Source organism: Cyrtonyx montezumae, unplaced genomic scaffold (assembly GCF_038088225.1).
Source record: "Cyrtonyx montezumae isolate F1298 unplaced genomic scaffold, pur_monq_1.0 scaffold_1, whole genome shotgun sequence".
Taxonomy (NCBI): Eukaryota; Metazoa; Chordata; class Aves; order Galliformes; family Odontophoridae; genus Cyrtonyx; species Cyrtonyx montezumae.
In genome coordinates this window covers 5,110,846-5,129,705 of record NW_027071825.1, presented here as the reverse complement: position 1 = coordinate 5,129,705, position 18,860 = coordinate 5,110,846, and the positions used below count along the sequence as shown (strand labels likewise).

Below are 18,860 nucleotides of genomic sequence, written 5' to 3'. Positions count from 1 at the left end.
GCACACTGGGTCCTTCCCTTTCTCTCTCAGGCTAATCCTGAAAGAATTTTATATCCGGAGTGTGGGGAAGAAGGAATGCTCTCAGACTGCATGCTGGGCTCCACCAAGAGCCCGCTGGTTACAAACAGTGGTGAAAACACAGGCTCTTCAGAAGGCTCTCAACTGTGGCTAAGAGTCCAAGCATAAACCTGCCAGGCTCTCTGAGCCTCTGCATCAGCAGCTGCTCTTTCATTATGCCTCTGCCCAGGCTCATTTTCTTTCTCTGGTTGACAGAGATTACTCCAATTCCAATCAAAACAGGGAGGGAAAAGCCCCACAGAACACTAGGGGGACAGAATTATACAAAGGATAAAGGAGCCAAGCAGCACTGAGACCACATCCATCGTAAAAGAGATTATGGCTGCAAAAGTGCTTCTTATCAATAGGGAACCTACAGCCTCAAAAGGTCCCCAGATGAGCAAACATAATGAAACCTGCCAAGATGAGTGATAAAAATTATAGGAAGAAAAATTGTACAAGTCTCCAGCAAACTGCAAGAATCCATCGTGATACATTTTTTTTCCTGTCCACAGAAATCTGCACCTTATCTACTTTTAAACGTAAAGCTTCCCCAGGTATGCTGCAACACTGACACTGCACCTTGTGTCTGCTGTTACTGCATGTCCTCTCTGTTCTGTACGAGCACAAAGTATACAAATATCATCCAGAATTCTGTAAAAAAACTAAATAAATCACACAGTGAAGGCATCTCATGTCACACTCTGTGTTATGCTGCCTGCACAGTAGCTGAAAAGAAGCCAACCTGAAGTACTGAAGTATATCTGCATGGCCACAAAGAAGCCGCTTCTTCACCAACCGGGGATCCAAGCTCATGCCAAAATGAAGATGCTGCTTTCCCATATTAAGGTGACAACTCCTCTGGGCTGGTGAAGCTATCAACATATGAATTCCCACTCAAAGGGGCCAACAAAGCACGAAGAACTCAGGGTAGAAAAAGCATTCAAGTAGACAAACATAAACTTAATCATTTTTAAGATATCCTCACTCTAACATACATTCATACGTGCAAATAGAAAGATTCTGAAAAGACTCTGCTGCTATTAAAAGTGTCTCTCTCAGAAGGGAACATTTCATCTTTTATATACACACAAAGAAACTCTCCCGTTTTCATTTTCAGACAATGGAACAGACAGCTTAGATGGTATTTTAATTGAATTTGCTCAGGCCGTTGCACAAAAACAGTGGTGTGCAGACCTGTGGCTGAGAACAAAAGGTGCTCCCCTGCCATTCATACCTTCTCTTCATTACACATAGCCCTGCTGGTTCACCCAGCTCACCTCCAAGCCTGATTCTCACACGTCTAAAGGCAGGAATTGAAATAAAAACATAAATTCTAGCAGAATTTAGTATGACAATTGCTATTTCTCATTCACATTCTACACACAGCCAACATACCTGCTGAAATGCATGAGTGACATATTATTTTGTGTATGTGCATTTTAAATATGTGTATAATATTATTTGAAATTGCTGGCTGACCAACACTCGAGACATGCTTCTTGCACCACAAGGAGAGGGAGAAGCATGGTTATGTTCACACCAAAAATGACTATTTACAACCTATCACTGAACACTCAGCCTTCACACAGTAACTCAAGTCCCATAGAACAGTACACGTGGAGAACTCCAATGACGTGGTAAGATGCCCTGTCCAGCGGTATAAGTCAGAAACATGGAGCACTAACTGGCATTAGTGCACTCATACAATATAGCACATACACATCCATGGCCTAACAAAGTGACTGAGCTAAGGCCTCTTGTATTTTAATACAAAGTGCATCACATCCTTAGAGGAGGCTAGAAGCTATTGCTAAAGCAAAGATCTGGTTGAGGCACATGGCAGCTGTGGACGTCTGCTGCATCCCACAAATACACAGGGCAAAGATGTGTGTGAGCATCACAAGTGCAGACAGTGCCACCAGTGACCATGCCTTGTCCTGGGCACAGTACGACTGAAAGCATTTCAGAGAACAAAAGATCTCCAGGGCAAGGTTTAAGTTACATAAATTATCTAACAAAGCATGCCGAGGCTGCATATTAAACCAGTCTTAATCATGATCCTAATCCTCAAGGAAGCAGGATGGAGCATCAGGAGACCCTCATTAAAACTGCAAACGAGTTCAGTGGGAGCTTGTCCTGAATGAAAACATGATCCCATAACCACACAAGGAGAGGAAGACAGGAAAAATATCTATTAACTAAAACATTAAGAATCACAGCTTCAATCTACAATAAACCCATTATGACATTAAAACACAAGGTACTGAAATGTGGAAAATGTGACAATCTGAATTTCAGAAGGCAAGCAGGAAGAAAATGGAAAAAAAGAAAAACGTTAGGCAGTGAAAAGCTGCTTGAGTATTTCTGAAAGCCACTTCAGTTTTTACCAGTTCAATATTCATGGGCTTGCAAATAATTACGCGTACAAGGCCGTCATGTGTTCAACCCTCACTTTCTTGCTCTTCTCTCTCACTGAAGTAACTGCAAGATTAACAGTAGCCATAAAAGGCAGCATCAAGCCGTGTTATGATCTTCCCTGTTTATCTATCTGTCTATCAACACATTAGACCAACAGGAAAAATATTTAAATGGCAACACTCAAATATTTGTAACAGTCAACTAACAGAAGCTCAGAGCTGACCTGAGGTAATATGAATACCACAAATGCCAAATCCTGCAAAGCTACATAAGAAAGCACTTTTCTTGCAAGATGACTTCGCTTAAGAACAGCAAAAGCATATGAAATGATCCAACAGATAACTTCTAATGGTCTAGAACCTCTGAAAAGGTCACTTGGGGAACACAAGCTCTAACCACCTTCCCTTGAAGGAAAAATTGATTTTCTGTAGAAGGGAATTACTTAAAAGTTTTTAGCACTGGTAGAACTGAAGCACAATCATCGCATACCCTAAATTAACTTGCATCTCTAGGTAAGTAAAATGCTGAGACCACCAAAGCCATGTAAATCATCGAAAAGGAGATGTAATTTGCTGCTCAACGGCCACAAATAAAGTTATGCAGCTACCAAGGATAAACAGCGAGGCTGTGAGCTTGCTGAATTTGCTTTGATGTAAAAGGATAATTTCATGCTTCAATAAAAGGAACAGGATGCAAGAAAAGCTAGATTAGGTTTCTCATGCTGTCAAAGATTTCTTGTGTTAGTACCTACCGTTTTGTGTCCCTTGTCATACTGAGGTCAATCTGGGGTTGCTCAACAAGGACCCACTTGGACATATTCAGATGTGCTACAGTGATAACAGAACCAGAGGCACTTGTGAAGGAAGTATACTTTGGCTGAGATAAGACGATGAAAGTAGAAATGCTTATGAGCATTTGAAGAGTTACACGTACTTAGGATAAAAAAAAGACTTCTAGAAATCTTTACAGGACCAGAAGATATGATCTGTAGGGAACTACTGTCCTTCTAACCGGCCCTGACAAGTTTCATCCATCTCTAGAGTATTGTTAATGTGTTCACTGAACAGAATTTTTAAGAGTCTGAAACCCTCCACTGAGTACACTTGGAAGGTAAGCAGCAAACAAGAGATGCAAAATGAAATATTTTTTAAATTATATTTTGGATGTGATAAGGCACAGAATCGTGCTGTTTCCAATTTCCTGGCAAAACAGTAATAGACCGCACACAAGGAAATATTGAGAGAACTGCATTCAGCCATCAGAAGAGGAGGCTGGTATTACTGCCTTCAACTTTGAAATGGGAAGGGACTACAATTCCCCATCATCGTAACACAATATCAGCAAATTATCTGCTCTTAATGTTGGGAAAAAAATAAAAATCCTTTCTATTTCTGCCCCAGGTTCTGAAATACGGTATCTGGCTGTGCCTGGATGATTTGACCCAGTTTGTTTGTGGTGGGTTTTTTTCTTTTTTTTTTCCCCCCTCCTCCTGTTTGAAGTTCATTGGCCCAGTGTACATGATGGCCTGAATGAGACAGTCCACCCTTCTTCAAGAGAAATGAATTCTCCAAGGGCAGGGAACAGTCTATTAAGTCACTTCCCAGAAAAGCGCAGTAATGTAACCAAACTCAGTCAGATGTGCACGAGATGCAGATCAAAGATGAATAATATGGAAATAATTTCCTTTGGGGTGAATGGGGAGCTAGGAGAGGGTTGTGAATTCTGGGGTGAACAATACTGTCAGCAATACCTATAGCTGGAGAATTATGCTTTCATGCAACTTAATAGCAAGCGAGGAACATTACATGCTGATCAGTATTACTAGAGATCAGCATTACACATCAGCAGCACAAGAAGTGCCCAAGATCATGGAAAATACCCATTAAAAATAAAACTGTCAAGTTTGGATACATCTCCCTGAACGACATGTACTTCGAAATATGAAAGACTGCATGAACTGACACTGTATTTCAAACCAACATTCACGGATTTCATTTTATATTCCATTTCCATTATAAAAAAATAATCTATTTCCAGGACTGCTGCTTATTAAACCTGCTCCATTAAACCATTCCTTATTACATGCAATATGAATTCAGGCCTCCCTTTTTCTCTCTCATAACATCCTCCTGTACCATTCCGTATAACAACTGCTCTTAACTAGGAGAATGTCACATATCTGATAAAGAAATAAGAATTGGTGAGTTTCTGCTGCCTGCATTCCTTGATCTCATTATATATACGATGTCCTTAGGCAAGAGTTTGCCAGCTCAGATCTTCACTTGCTCTATCCCTTTAATTTATGTTCCCATCAGTGCTGTTACTGTTTGCTAGCATTTGTTTTTATTTTTCTCTAGAGATTTTTATTTTTCATTAAATAATCAAATCCAGAGGAAAATTTAGAATGTCTTTCCTGTAAAAAAGCCGAATGATTCCATACCTGTGTTGGAACAGCACTGGGTGGCTAACATCCATTCTGATAGAGGTCTCTTAGCTCAGTAGGGAGAATGACTACCCTTCCCCCTTCCTCAGCTTCCAGAGACTGGATGGTGAAATAGCAAGGAATCTCTCACACTTGAGCAAAGCCTGTATACCACAGTGATGACTGCACCACCACCTCAGGATGGGCACTGAGTAGCACTGGGCTGCTTTCACTGAGAACAATGAAAAAGACTGGGGCTCCTCAGCAGGACGGTTCATGGGGTCCTACCAGAGATCTCCTTGCATCTGGCACAGACATGTTGCTGCATAATCTAGTAGCAAACAGTTATAAGATCCTCAGGTGAATGAGCCTACTCTGAGGTCAAAAATGTTTTCTGTATGTCAAAACAGCTCCTGGTGCTGTAGGTGGGAATCAGGGGTGTCTGGCTAACTCTGCTCCCACTGCTTCTAGACATTCTGTTCTTTTTCATGATTTGTGGGAAGCTCCTTACATACTAACAAGCTGGCATGACAGAGATGAAACCCATTACCGTGTCAGAACACTTTCCAATGATGGCAGTTCTGCACCCACGGCAGGTTTTGCCTCACCTGTAGGCAGAGAGCAGCAGCACTGGCTCATGTCAGACAGAGGATAAGCCTGCATCTCCCCTGGCTGCTCTCTCAGCAGGCATCCCACAAGGCCTAAGTGGTTCATTTGCTTTAATACATGCAGCCAACCTTTCCTGAACAGAGGCTTCTTGAACCTAGAAAGGCTTTGTGAAGGAAGATGAGGCCTGAGCATGACATGCTGAAGCATTAACTCTTCCCCTTCCCACCAGCACTGCAGTGCAGCACAGCTGAATGGTATTCCTTTGTTCCACATCACCCACCATTCCATTTCTTCTCATGTATTAAGTACGTGTCTCAAAATAACTTTCTTCCCTTCAACATTACATTTCTCCTCCTCCTTCCTCCCCCAGCTTCATTCAACCCAAGTTCTTAAATAGTGCATTCTGTCCCTTCTGCCCTCTGTGGATGGCATTAATTTTTGAGTTTTCATGGCTTTGCTTCCCCTGTTTTAGGGGCTCTTTCTACTTCCATGCAAAAACAAATTAAAAACAAAACAATCCCCTTCCCCCATCATTATTTCTGAAGACTACTTCAGAGAGAACAGACCCAGCCCACAAGTATATGCCTGAGCAGATCAGCTTACAGAAGAGGGACACGCTTGTTTTGGAAACTTTAATATAAAATAAATGAGACCAAATAAACACAGGTGGCAAACAAAAGCACTGAATAACTGACAGATAGCAGAACACTGAGGTTTAGCAGTGCTGTGTATGCTACATGAATAATTCTCTTGGACAAGTCTACGGACGTAAGAGTGTCTTTAGGTCAAGGATCTAACACAAAGAAAAAAAGAAGAAATCTAAGCAGCTTCTTCTTCATAATAACCCATTTCAAACCGGAAGCCTGAACAGCCATCCTCTCCAAAATCAACTCATGCCAGATCCAACAGTGAGAAGCCCTATAGCTTCCATCAGCTGGGAACTCCATAGCCACTCACAGCCACTGCTCCCAGCCACATTCAGTGGCTTGGAGAAAATGCACTTTATGTGGATAGCAGAAAAAAACCCTGGACACCACAGGTTGATCAAAGTCAGAAAGGCTGTGATGATTCCTTATCAGTGAGCACAAGACAGGTCTCACTGTCCTGAAAACCTGGGGATGGGTAACATCCCGAGAGAGGATATTGTAGGTACAAAGCTGAGAAACGTCACGGATCTGGGAAGCAGTAGCAAACAGAGTAGGGTGTTTTGGCTTTTTTTTTGTTTACAACAACCATTTATCTTTAACTCAGCATTAGAGACAGCAACATAGAATCTGTAATAACCAATCAGAGCACACAAGGTATTTAAAAAATAGCTACAGAAGCATTCAGAAAATAAAAAGCCATTTAGCACATGGCTAGGTCCTGGGAGGAACCAAGTTGTTCTGATCTCTCTGTAAGCTGGAAATACTCCTAAAATGTAACATTCAGCATTATCAGTGCTCTCAACCTCCATATCTCTAACAGACCACAGACAGTGTCCCAGCATTGCATTTATCAAGGAATAGCTCTGGAACCTGGCAGAGATCCTGGTAATTATGTGGCCTGTCTGAAAGCAATTGATTTTATAAAGTAACTTGATCTTGCCAGAGGTGAGAAATCTCCATTTCCCAACCCATCTCTTCCCTAGGGAAAGTCCACACTGCAGTCATAGAGAAAGTGAGACAGTCATAGGAGCCCTGCAGTTGCTTCTCAAATAGAAGCAAAATAGGTAGATAGATCGATCCATCGATCAAGGACTGGTGGGAGAGTCCTAGGAAAAGACTCACCAAATGTCTCACTATACATTTTGACTCTCACTAGATTTTCTGTCTGTAATGCAGCATTGTCCTTGTCCTGGTATGGCATTTACATATACAGAGAGTTAGGGCTTTCACTCTGTGGGTACACAATAGCAGCAAATCGTAACGCTCCAGTTTTTTGTTCAATAATCTGCCAGGTTTATCACCCACTGCTGTCTTGACGAGTGGCAACTGGGAGATCTGCAAGCATATATGAATTAATCCCACAACCAGCACTGTGCTTATCCGTTATCAGGTTGATTCTGGTTCCTCAAGAGCAGATCAGATCAGCCTTTGAGAAGACACATACTTTGACAAGGATACAAAACATCTGGGAAGAATGGCCTTACCATACAAATTAAAGCCTATGGCTATCAACAGTTGTAAGATTAAAACTGCTTGATCTTCATCTGATTAAGTGTGAATCTCAGATCTGATTAATCCCATAAAAGTACTGAAGTTCCAAAATTCTACTTGCAGATATTTTTAAGAAAAAAGCACTCACTCGTGCAAATTCCCCCTGGAAGCCAAGAGACCCTTCCTGACTCACAGACACAGATATTATTTTCTGTGCATAGAAATGCTGCAGTTGTAGGCCGTAATTACATGCCACAGTCTCTGACCTGTTTTCAAAACACTTGTGCTAAAAATAATAAAAAAAAAGACCGAATCAAGAATTAGTCCACACAGGCACTGTCACCTCCACAATGAATTCCTGATTGACCTGTCACAGCACACTACAGAACTGGAACAGATTTCTGTCTGCATCAAGGTGACACTGGCCCGCTCCCATTAGCAGCAAGGAGACATTTCAAGGGACATTATTTTCCTGATACTATCTGACCAGAAGAACCACTGCAGAAATGTAGCCTTCAGTTTTTTAGTAGGTTTCAAGCAGAAAAATCACACTAAACGGAACAAATGACTTTCCTCTCAGGATGGCAGCCCCATATTGTAACAATCAGAGGCTCAGGTCAAGCATCCTTTACAATACTTAAGTTTTAAAGATGATTTTCCCAGAGAAATAAAGTAAGTGGGGGAAAAATGGAAGGAATGGAAGATGATCGAGAAAAATCACCAGGGAACTAAGAGCTGCGTGGTCTGTACCCTCTCCATGCTATGGCTTCTGCCAAGAGATTTACAGAGAGCAACACCAAGGAATGGAGCTGCTTAGTTATGCAGCCCCCTCCACACAATCAGGTAGCGGAAGGAGCATTAATCAGATAGCTTTTGACTACGGCGGATGCAGGGTGAAAGACCAACACTTATAGTACATAAATATGCTAATGCAGTTACTGAAGTCATTTCTTCTGTAGCCAGTATACGGCTGCAAAAAATATTTCATTCATTTTATATAAAAGATAAGCTTATTTATCTTTCTTAATTAGGGAGGGAGAAGGTAGAACAGGTACTAGGATTAAAAATAAAAGCACGGCTATTTGTGAAGCCCTCTATGTGCCAATAAAACACTTCCTCCAGCACTGCTTCTGACTCATGGGAATATATTTGTGAAGTACATGACTGGAAATTCAATAGAATGGCTTGTATAAGTTTCTTGGTCTTCCCAAAAACAAATGTGCAGATGTAAGCAAGCTAGTGTTTTCATTAAAGCGTTCCTGGGATTTCCTTCAACTCAGCACCAGACCTTCAGAGTTCTGTAACAGCAGTGTGGACAGAGGTCCTCCAAGAGCAAAAAGAACAAGATTACATGTGCTATCTATGTGGAAATTAAACATGTTCTTTTACTTACTAAATCAATATATTTTTAAAAGGTGTTGCCTGCACTGAACATCTGTTCTATTTACTCTTAGCTTTAGTTATTTTACCTTGCTCATCTTTTGTCTGTTATCTTTTTCTTCGCTCATTCTCCAAAGCAAAAACTAAAAATAAGAAACAATAACACTGAGCAATGCCCTAGAAGTTGCAGTTCCCAAGAAGTTCTCGGTAGTGACAGAAGCGCTGTGGGCAGCGATGAATCCTAAGATGCTACCATTCAAAATGCTGCACATTTCAGTTTCCAAAGGCCTCACCCCAGGTGCACAGAGCTCATGGTGCTTGATTCAGACCTTACACGACTGTTAGTGCAGCCTCACAGACTAGTAAACCTATGATCCAGGGAGTAACAGTACACCTTGTGGGTGTAGGACTAAATAATAGCTTCTGATTCACTTTGCACTCTGCTTTCTCTTTCATGAGAAGATCAGGATATCTTAATGCACCACTGCTATCACGAGCCCTGAAACTAGATAAACTGCAACAGAGCTAGAAACATTTCCAGTTCCATTACAGACAGAAATGCACTTTGTACAGTTCTGTCTGTATCACTGTCTGGAAAACTGGTATGTTAGAACATTTGGAAGCCATCTGATTCAAACAACCTGAATCTTTTGTGTCTTTAATTTCTGTTATAACAAAAGCTGAAGTTTAAACATCACTCTGTGAGTGTTAAGAATAATACCTTCCATTTATTAACGCTCCATGCTTTGACAACGTGTCTGAGGATCACCACTTGTCTGTGCTACTTACTGCATGCTGCTTCTGATTCATCTGACCCATCAGAACATTCTTCCTCGCCATCACATTTCCACCTATCTGGGATGCAGTGGCCATTGTCACAAGCGAAATCCGACTCGGCACAAGTCTTCTTTGCTGCAGGAAATGAAACAAAACTGCATTTGAATATAAGCAGAGCAGATCACTTTCCCCTCATCCAATCCCACAAAGGACAATACAGATTTCCCCACATCAAGAGAATTCTGTCTTACATTCAACACTGCTTCTCCACGACAGAATCACGCAGGTATCACAGGTGGGTGTTCCTTTTCTCTAAAACTCTTATTCCTCAATTAAATGGATCCACTGTTTTATATTCTATTCCAGACATTAAAAAATAAAAATAAAAAAACCTACAGATGCTCTTTATCAAAATTAGGATCTGGGGTTTCTACTACAAAACACCGCTGTCTATATGGAACTGAAAGTGTGCTGCATGATTTACAGACAGGTAAGACAAACAAGTCGTGCCTTTGGAGTACTACGATCTAACAACGTTTTTATCTACACAGTCTATTCATGGCTTTTTTTAGTACATCTGTCACCATATTAGATGATCATAAAGCACTCCTCCAGACAATAAACATCATCTCATTAAATGTCAGCCACTCAACACTCCTTGCTTTACATGCATTAATCTAGGGCTTGAAAAAGATGCAAGGCAGGAGCTCAAGCAATTAATGGGTCTATTCCACTGCGCTGGTGGTGCAGCACACTCAGTGCCCTTAATACACATCAGAATTATCCCACTGCAGCAGAAAGAAAGCAGTCTACAATCTGGCCTGTTCAGTCCTTGTTCTCAGTGTGTACGTGATCACCAGTCACTGTCTTTTCCAATGGTGTGGCTTTTCTACAAGGAAATGAACTGAAGAGCAGATCAATTGACTAACCAATTCATACAGCAGGTGGTGGCAGGGAGATTTGTTTCTTCCCTTCTGCAAAGCTGCTCACAACCTAATAGGATCACAGAAAGTTCAGGCAGTAAAGGACACCTGGAGGCCAAGTCCAGCCTCCTCCTCGAGCCCTAAGGTCAGACCAGATTACTCATGGCTTCGCTCACTCTGGTCCTAGCATCTCAGGATGGAGACAGCATGACCTCCCTGTGCAATGTGCTCCACTGCTTGCCTGATCCCACAGGGAGGCTTGTGCTTGGTACCTACTCCTTGATGCACGTTGTACATCCACATCACAGCTTCATCAGCATTTCTTCCAGCAAACATTTTCAAAGCATTAAACACAACAACTTACCCTCCAGGGCTTAATCTGATTTCCTTTTTATATTTTCTTACATAAGCATGGGCTCACAAGCCCATGGCCTATGCAGGAAGAGGGTCATTGCTGCATGAGGTACCACAAAACACCTCCAAACAGCTGTACAATCTCTCAGGATGCACTTCATAAGGACAATATGCATTTATTCCCCTTCCACTGCTAAATGAACCATGTTCTGAACCAAATGGACAATCTGCCCTTCAGTCATTCAGAACCAAATATCATAAACAAATATAGTGAAAAACCACACAGGCCAACTCTTTTATAAGAGAGCAGCTTCAGTCTAATCTTCTAAGGATGTTGTACATCCATTACAGGAGGGAACAGACCTTCTCCTCAGCACTTGCACAGTTAGCTATCATGGGTTAATTCCAATGTATTTATTACATCAGATTGATTAAATTAAATGTGCATGTAATGGTCAGAAGCTCAGACCAGATGCTGGTGGGATATGTATATATAAGCACAGTTAGAGCATTCCCCTGCCTGCTCCCAAGCTGACTGGGTGCAGCCTCAGGAGCTGCTGTCAGGGGAAAATTGTGGCAACCACAAATGAAACTACTGCATCTTTGCCCTGAAAGCAGAGACAAGCGTAATGCCAGAGACACAAGATACTTAATTTTTAAAACACGTTTAGTTTTATACTAGCTCTCTCAGCATCATCATGTCTTGCTTTCATCAGAAATCTCTGGTCCTTAGCTCATTCCCAAGAGACCCAGACTGTGACCCAGCTACCTTTCCACCTCCAACCAACCCACTCTTTCTCCATTAGTCTGACATCCCAACCACTTATTTCCAGGACACGTGGACACAAATGAGGGGTCAGCAACAGACAGGAGCGTAACAGGCATCCTTCCCAGCCTGCAGCACGGCCAGCCTCGCAGCAGATGGTGGCACTGATTGCTTTGTTCCCCCGACACTGCTCTTGGGCAGCACAATTAATAGACTGCCAGGATTCACAAAAGGGAGAAAAACACATTGCTGACTTTCACGGGGCATCCTTTGAGGGTGTAAACGTGCTCCCTCAGCAGAGCTCCTCTTTGCAAAGTGAAGCTGTGCCCAAACACCCAGCAGCAGCAGCAGCCTGAGCACAGAGAAAGGGGTCCCTGCCCACACGCCCACCCAAGGGCCCCACAGGCCCCTGCCTGATACATCAGCAAGATAAAAGCACATTTGGTCCTTTGTTTGAATCTAAACTGCTTAGTCTCTTAAAGCAGCAGGCTAAGGGGGACAAGCCCTTACACCCTTCTATGACTATTATACTTCTACTGTTTTTTATTTTGCTGCTTTTTATTATTTCTATTTTAAATAACATTATTGTTATTCTTACTATCCAACTCATCGGGTCACAGCTCCGCAGAACGTCTTAATTAAAATACACTCTGCTTTGTACAGCAAACAGCAGCCCAGGTTATTCAAACTGCGAGAAAATACTGAAGTCCTGTCATCTCTCACCACTAATACAAGACTGGAATCTCTTTTTTTCAACCAGATTCCCCTTCTGGCACTCAATCGTTGTGTCTCTGCAATCACGGCACAGGCAGGGAGCAGTTAATTAATATATCAGCTCTGTGTCATTTTCCTCCTTTTCTTCTTCAAGTCCAATAACCTGTTCTATTAATCTCCCATGTTATACACCTTTCTTCCATCAATTCTCTATTAAAAATTCATTCAGGCTCACACCATAAATTGTCAGCAGCGCATTAGAAAGTAAAATAAATAAATACCTCTCTTTTAGACAATGGGGAGGACACACAGGTTCATTCTATGGTTTCACCTGGCTCAGAAATAGCCAAGCAGAATTAATTGTTCCCCTGAGACCTATTTCCTGTGCCGTAAGCAGCACAGGCAGCTCTACTCACATCTCTTCCAAATGAATATAAGCAAACAAGAGTAACTAGTCAGATTCCCTGCGCCTCTGTTCCTCAGGGGGGCAAACTGATACCTGGAACAAGAAGAAAGAAGGCTACTGAAGCATACACACAGCCTTTCATCTTCTTCCCTGCTCGGATACAGGGAGTGACACCAAAGAGACTGCATTTCTTTTGGCTCTTGCTCCATTTGCCTTTGGTACCTGCCTTTCCTTTCTCACATCTGCAGCTGGGCAGATACAATGGTGGTTCCAACCTGTGCAGCATCAGGGCTCATTCCCAAGGTGCTGAGCATTGGTTTGGGCAGATTTCCAAAGCTTGGTTAGAAAGGAATTAAATCCAGCTTCTCTTTCCCCAGTAGAACAGACAAGAGAGGAAATAAAGCCATGACAGAAACAAAAACTAATGCACTGAATTTTAAACTAAATTACATAGGACCAGCGTGATCCCTCATTTTGCAAAAACGTCCTTCTGTTTTTCATTACTCGCATCCCTTATCCCACAAGGGAGGTGAAGAGTCAGGGTTCATTCCTGGAGCAAATAAGGAGCAGAGTTTGAGAAGACTAGCTTAAAATATGAACGTTTACTGAGGGTATCCATAAAGAAACATTCAGTGGGGACACATGGTTAGACAGGAAGAAAAAAACGCATAGCGAAAGGAACAAGTACTGGCAAGGAGAAGGAACAGGATGATCTAAATGTGACTTCTAACTTCAAAAATACCTGAATGTGGCCACTGGGCAGGCGAGGCAGGGGAGGAGGGCAACGGGATGAAAAATAACCAAAACCCTCAGACACTAGGACAGTGGGTTCACTAGTTCTGCTGCCCACACATGGGTCCTGCTGCTATTTTACTTGTGAATCAGCAGCAGGCTGCCCACTGACTGCTATCCATTCTCACCTGCAGCTCAATTCAGCCTCCTCAGAGGAAACAATTTCACCCAAGCAGCTGCGAAAACAGAACAGAATAGAATCAGAAGCCATAAAATGAAAATTTTGAGGGAAAATACCTAACCCTGCAAGACATGAGAAAGGGAAGGGGGTGACAGGCCAGAAAGAGAAACTGAAATTCATGAAACAGGGTTTCATTTCAGGCTTGGAAACGTCAATGGCGACTTTGATCAGTGGTGTACCAGAGAGACTGACAAGACTCCACGTGAGAAGAAGAAAAGCAGCACCACATGAGTGCAGGGCTTAGCTTGGCCCTGAGGCACCGGGCAGCAGTGTGACAGCCACACAGCTCTGCCCAGGACATGCTTCCTTGCTAGGGCTCACTCTGATGTTCTGGCAGGTCTCAAAAAATTCAGCCCAGCTGACCCATTTACTTGTCCCTGTGGTGCTTTGTGCTTACCAAGAGGAAGGTATCCAGCTTGAGAGAGACTCTGGGTTATTCAACACTTGACAGCATGCAGATGCCTTCTGTTTATAACTTGGTCCACTCTTGGCTGTGAACACAGCCATGTGACACTGCAGGTGATGCTCTCAAATAAGAATCTGAAGTTTTTTTAATCTACACGTGAAACTGAGTTCACTGCAAACCTTTTCCATAACCCAAGCTCAGAAAAAAAAAGAAAAGATCGATTACCAAACCATTTGATCAGGTTAAATACCCAAACGATGACTGTCTTCTCTTGAGGAGATTTGAACATCCTAACCTCCATCTTAGTGTTGTGGCCTGAGTGCTGTAGACTAACGTGGCACTCGTTTAAACAAAAAAGGAAGTGTAACATGAGTGTATGGCAATCCACCAAGGTGTGACCTTCCCATGGCAGCAGGTGGGCAAACAACTGCCTCATCCCAGCCTGACCCCACTGGCACTGGCTATGGGGCTGGCTTTAAGACACCCAGGAGCGCTCAGCTGGCCATGCTACAGCTCCTCAGCGTGGGAAATCCCAGGAACAAGTTGTTTTGAAGCTACAAAATGGCATGAGATAAGATCGAGAGTTGAAATGCCCGGATATCCTCATGGATGTGGGCTGTTGAATCCTTTTCCTTTTCAGACAACTGAAGACACCTTGAAGTAATGAAAGGGAATATTTAAGCAGGCTCTGAATCCGGCCAATTTTTTTGATGCTGCCATCTCAGTAGGCAGTTACATTTATAAAGCAAGACGAATGAGATCACCTTAAACCGGCAGTGTTCAGACGCAGACTGCGTTTCCTTTGATACCTCACATGAAGCACTTTTAAACGTCTCCTCCCCACGACCCCTGAAGCCAGCTCAGCAAGCAACAACTGACTCATGGGGACTCCTTGATGCCCACGTTCCAGCCACTGCAACAGCTGTGCAGCTGCTGAGGCAAAACTAGCCTCTCTGATCAATTAAATCAGGCCAAGTACAACACTGACATCCTTTCCTCATGTTTCTGGTGCTATTTCAGACATTAAGAAGGGGCTGCATGCTAAGAAGTTGCTCTGTTTCTTTCCAGATACACAAGTTGATCTAACAAATGCAGTATTTGTCTCTGCAAACTGTTTCACCAGTGATAAAAAACAGTAATGATCCTCTTGGATTGTAATTCCAGAAAAGATCTCAAGGACAAAACACACAAATGGGTGAGCTTCTCAGAGGTCTGTACCACATACAGATGGACTACACAAGACAAGTTCACATCAGGAGCTTGAAGGCTTCAGCAGGGCTCTGGCTTCACTGGGGGGAGGCTTTGCAGCTGGAAACATCCCCAGCAGATACCCCAGGCACAGCCTAATTTTGCAGGAACATCTGCTCCCTCAGATTTTCCTTCAGCTAAGTTTTTTGGGTTTTTTTTTTTGAGATTCATGTGCAAAGAAACAGAGATCTTTTAAGCTGCATAAAAACAAGTTTTGTGACAGTTTTCTCATTGCTATTCTCCAGGAGCCCACATCACCTTAGTCTTCAAGGCTCTGGGATTTAAAAGGAAAACAGGCAAACAAAAATCAAGCTACAGGTGGAGTGAGGGGGAGGCTGGTAAATTGGAAAACCGTGCTTTTGCTGAGGGGGTGAGGAGGGAGAGATTTTCCTTCCAGTACCTTCAATTCGCTATGCTCCAACGTATCACTTTGTTTTCAAATATTTTTCAACTAAAGCTTATCCACACCGACTTTTACTGACAGAATTGCCAGCTTAGTCTGTCTGCTTTGGGTTTTGTTTTGCTTTCTTTTAACAAGCAGCAAGACGCTGTTGCAAGACAGAAGATCTTGGGTGGCACCTACGTGTGTATGTTATTTCACAATGAAGGATGCTTGCAAACTCCCCAAGAGCCATTTCACGTTATTCTGCCTTTCTGTTTCTGGGAATTAAACACTAGGGGCCACGTTCTACACCCTGATGAAAAACCACCAAAGTCCATGAATAATTATTGGCCTCAGTGATCTCTGTGCAAAATTGGACGCAGATGTTTTTATGACACCCTATGATGTGTGTTTTTAATGCAGGTTTTACAACCCTCAGCCTAAGTTATGTGCCTCAAGGAGGCATCAATAAATACTGCTGTATGACAGGGTGGTCACAGGGATAGGAAAATGCTCCCAAGGCAAGAAGGTAGAAACAGTCTAAAACTCCCCATACCCAAGCTTGGGAGCAATCACCAGTGTGGGACTTTGCCACCACGCTGATTCCATGCTGCAGTCCCTGCTGCTTTTAAACACACGATAGCCCCAAATTATTAACAGCTATCGCTTTCCATAATGAGGTTAAAATACCAATCCAGTGATGAAAAAAGGGGTGGGCTTCCCAAGGGCAAAACACACTGAGGCTACTTCTGCTGGGAAGTATTAAGAAGAAAAATGCATTATGTCCACAGAGGTATTTTTATTCCTACTCTGAAACACGTCTATACCTCATCAGTGAGACAGGTACCAGGAAAACAGAAGAACTGTGCTTTGAGGTTGTATTTGTCCTCAGAAAAGAAGACTAAGGACACATGAATGCAGATCCTTTCACTAAGCAATACCGAGGACTGGAAAGAAAAAGAAGAGCCTCACTGTACAGTCATTATTTAGCTTTCAGCTCCATTTAATATGTTAAAGGACTATTCATTTTTCAACAGGCTGGTGAAAAGATCTCCAAGACCAGTTGAAAACATGGCAGGGAACACGTCCCCAAAGCCTGAAGGGCTATTTCTAACCTGGGCTATGCTGCTAAAGTGTTGCAACACTGCAGTTCACATGGAAGATGCTGAATTGCAGCAGTCGCCTTTCATAGCTTGGACACAACCTTAAACTTAGTGCCTGAGTGTAATAGACAGCTGTAAGGATGAAATCTACCAAAGCAAAACATGGCAGTTTCAGCAGAATTTCGTGCTAAGTTTGCTGAAATTCACATTTGCCTGAGGGAGGTACATCCATGAGTCCCAGGCTGCAGAATCAGGGCTATGACAAATGCTCTGCCATGCTCTCACTGCAGTTGCACGGCGTGCTGCCTTTGGGGTTAAAACTTGTGTCAGGTACTCCTGGGGTTCTTCAACCCCTTGCTGCACATTTCACTGTTGGAGTTAGCTCCTGTGTGAGGTGGCAGCAATTGCAGGTAAATCCCCTTCCCCTGCAGCTCAGCCTGAAAATAGATAGGAGAGAATATACACTATTTAAGTCCTGATCTACAGAAGTTGGCCTGGCTCCAGGCTGCATACTGTTACTGTGTGGAAAAACAGTAACCTGATATTTACACCTGCAAGCTCTGTGTTTGCAAGCGCAGTAAAACATCCGTACAACACGCCTATGCACAAGTATTATACATTCCCAAAATGTGTTAATTGCTAACAGCCCACATATCTCTGATCTGTAATATAAATTATCTGGAGCTAATGACACGCTGAAAATCCAGCAGAATGCAATGCAAAGCTCTCAAACTATAACAAGCTAAAGGAAAGGAAAAAAGCAAAGGCCCTTCAAAAGTCAAATAAATGATATAAGTCCAATACTCAGACTCAATCCTCTCACCAGCAAAGTCATCCATTTTGCATATAGGAAAGAAGGAGAAGGGGCATGATCTGGAATAACAGGAAGCATTGCTGCCTCTGTGCAGGGTGTGGGTGGCTGGCAGGGAAATGCAACCTAGGATGCACTAATGAGGGAGTTACACCTACTGCAGCACACCTGATCATGTTGCTTTGTACCCTACAGCAGGAGAAATAAAGCGGTTATTTCTCCTTGCTCCTGCTGTGCTTATTTATTAGAAGCTGATCACATTTTACAGCCCTTCTATGCATGCTCTAGCTACCTAACACTGGATCACTGTATGCTCCTTTTCTTCTCTTTCTACTTTAATCAAGCTGCACAGCGAAGAACGCAACAAATACTCTATGCAGTTAAGAAAACCCACACATCATGTTTTACCATCCAGGAAAGCTACAGTACTACAAATTTAAACACACAGATCAGAGTTTCAGAAGAATAAGGAGTCGATAACAATGAAAGGAGAGGGCATTTTTCTGAAGATTTTGTCCGCTATTAAAACGTGCAAGTTATAGTATACCTTACTGGAAAGTATTTTTATGCTACTGCACTGGGAATGGTATCATATCGTATCATACCCCATGTTGGAAGACACCCACAAGGACCGAGTCCAACTATACAGGAACTTGAATTGAATTAATTGCACAGCAACCCACCAGGAGCGTCCAAGATGAGTAAAAAAATAAAAAAAAAATTAGGTCCTGATTCTTAACATTTAGTTAGCCCAGAGCCACAGATGTCTGTGGGTGCTCCCTGTGCACGTACATGTGCAGACACCTTTTCTTTAGCTCTGTGCTAAAGAAGACATGAATTGCATCTGAGACTCCAGATGACTAATTTGCCAGGAATCTCACTTCTTAAGGCCACTGAATTAGGGCTCTGGGAACTGTAAGGAATTGCACACAAAAGCATTTTCAAAAACGTCTCCAAAGCCAGCATCATT

General features: G+C 42.6%; 1 protein-coding gene across 1 annotated transcript in view; it reads right to left on the bottom strand.

Annotated features, from left to right (window-relative positions):
* Positions 1 to 11,063, bottom strand: part of LRP8 (LDL receptor related protein 8) — a 60,887-nt gene extending 49,824 nt beyond the window's left edge. The window contains exons 1-2 of the mRNA XM_065745816.1: positions 11,000 to 11,063; positions 9,817 to 9,939 (exon numbers count right to left, since the gene is read on the bottom strand). Of these exons, the coding sequence (XP_065601888.1) occupies positions 9,817 to 9,939; positions 11,000 to 11,063 (187 nt within the window). The remainder of the gene's footprint in view (positions 1 to 9,816; positions 9,940 to 10,999) is intronic.
* Between the last annotated feature and the right edge of the window lie 7,797 nt (positions 11,064 to 18,860).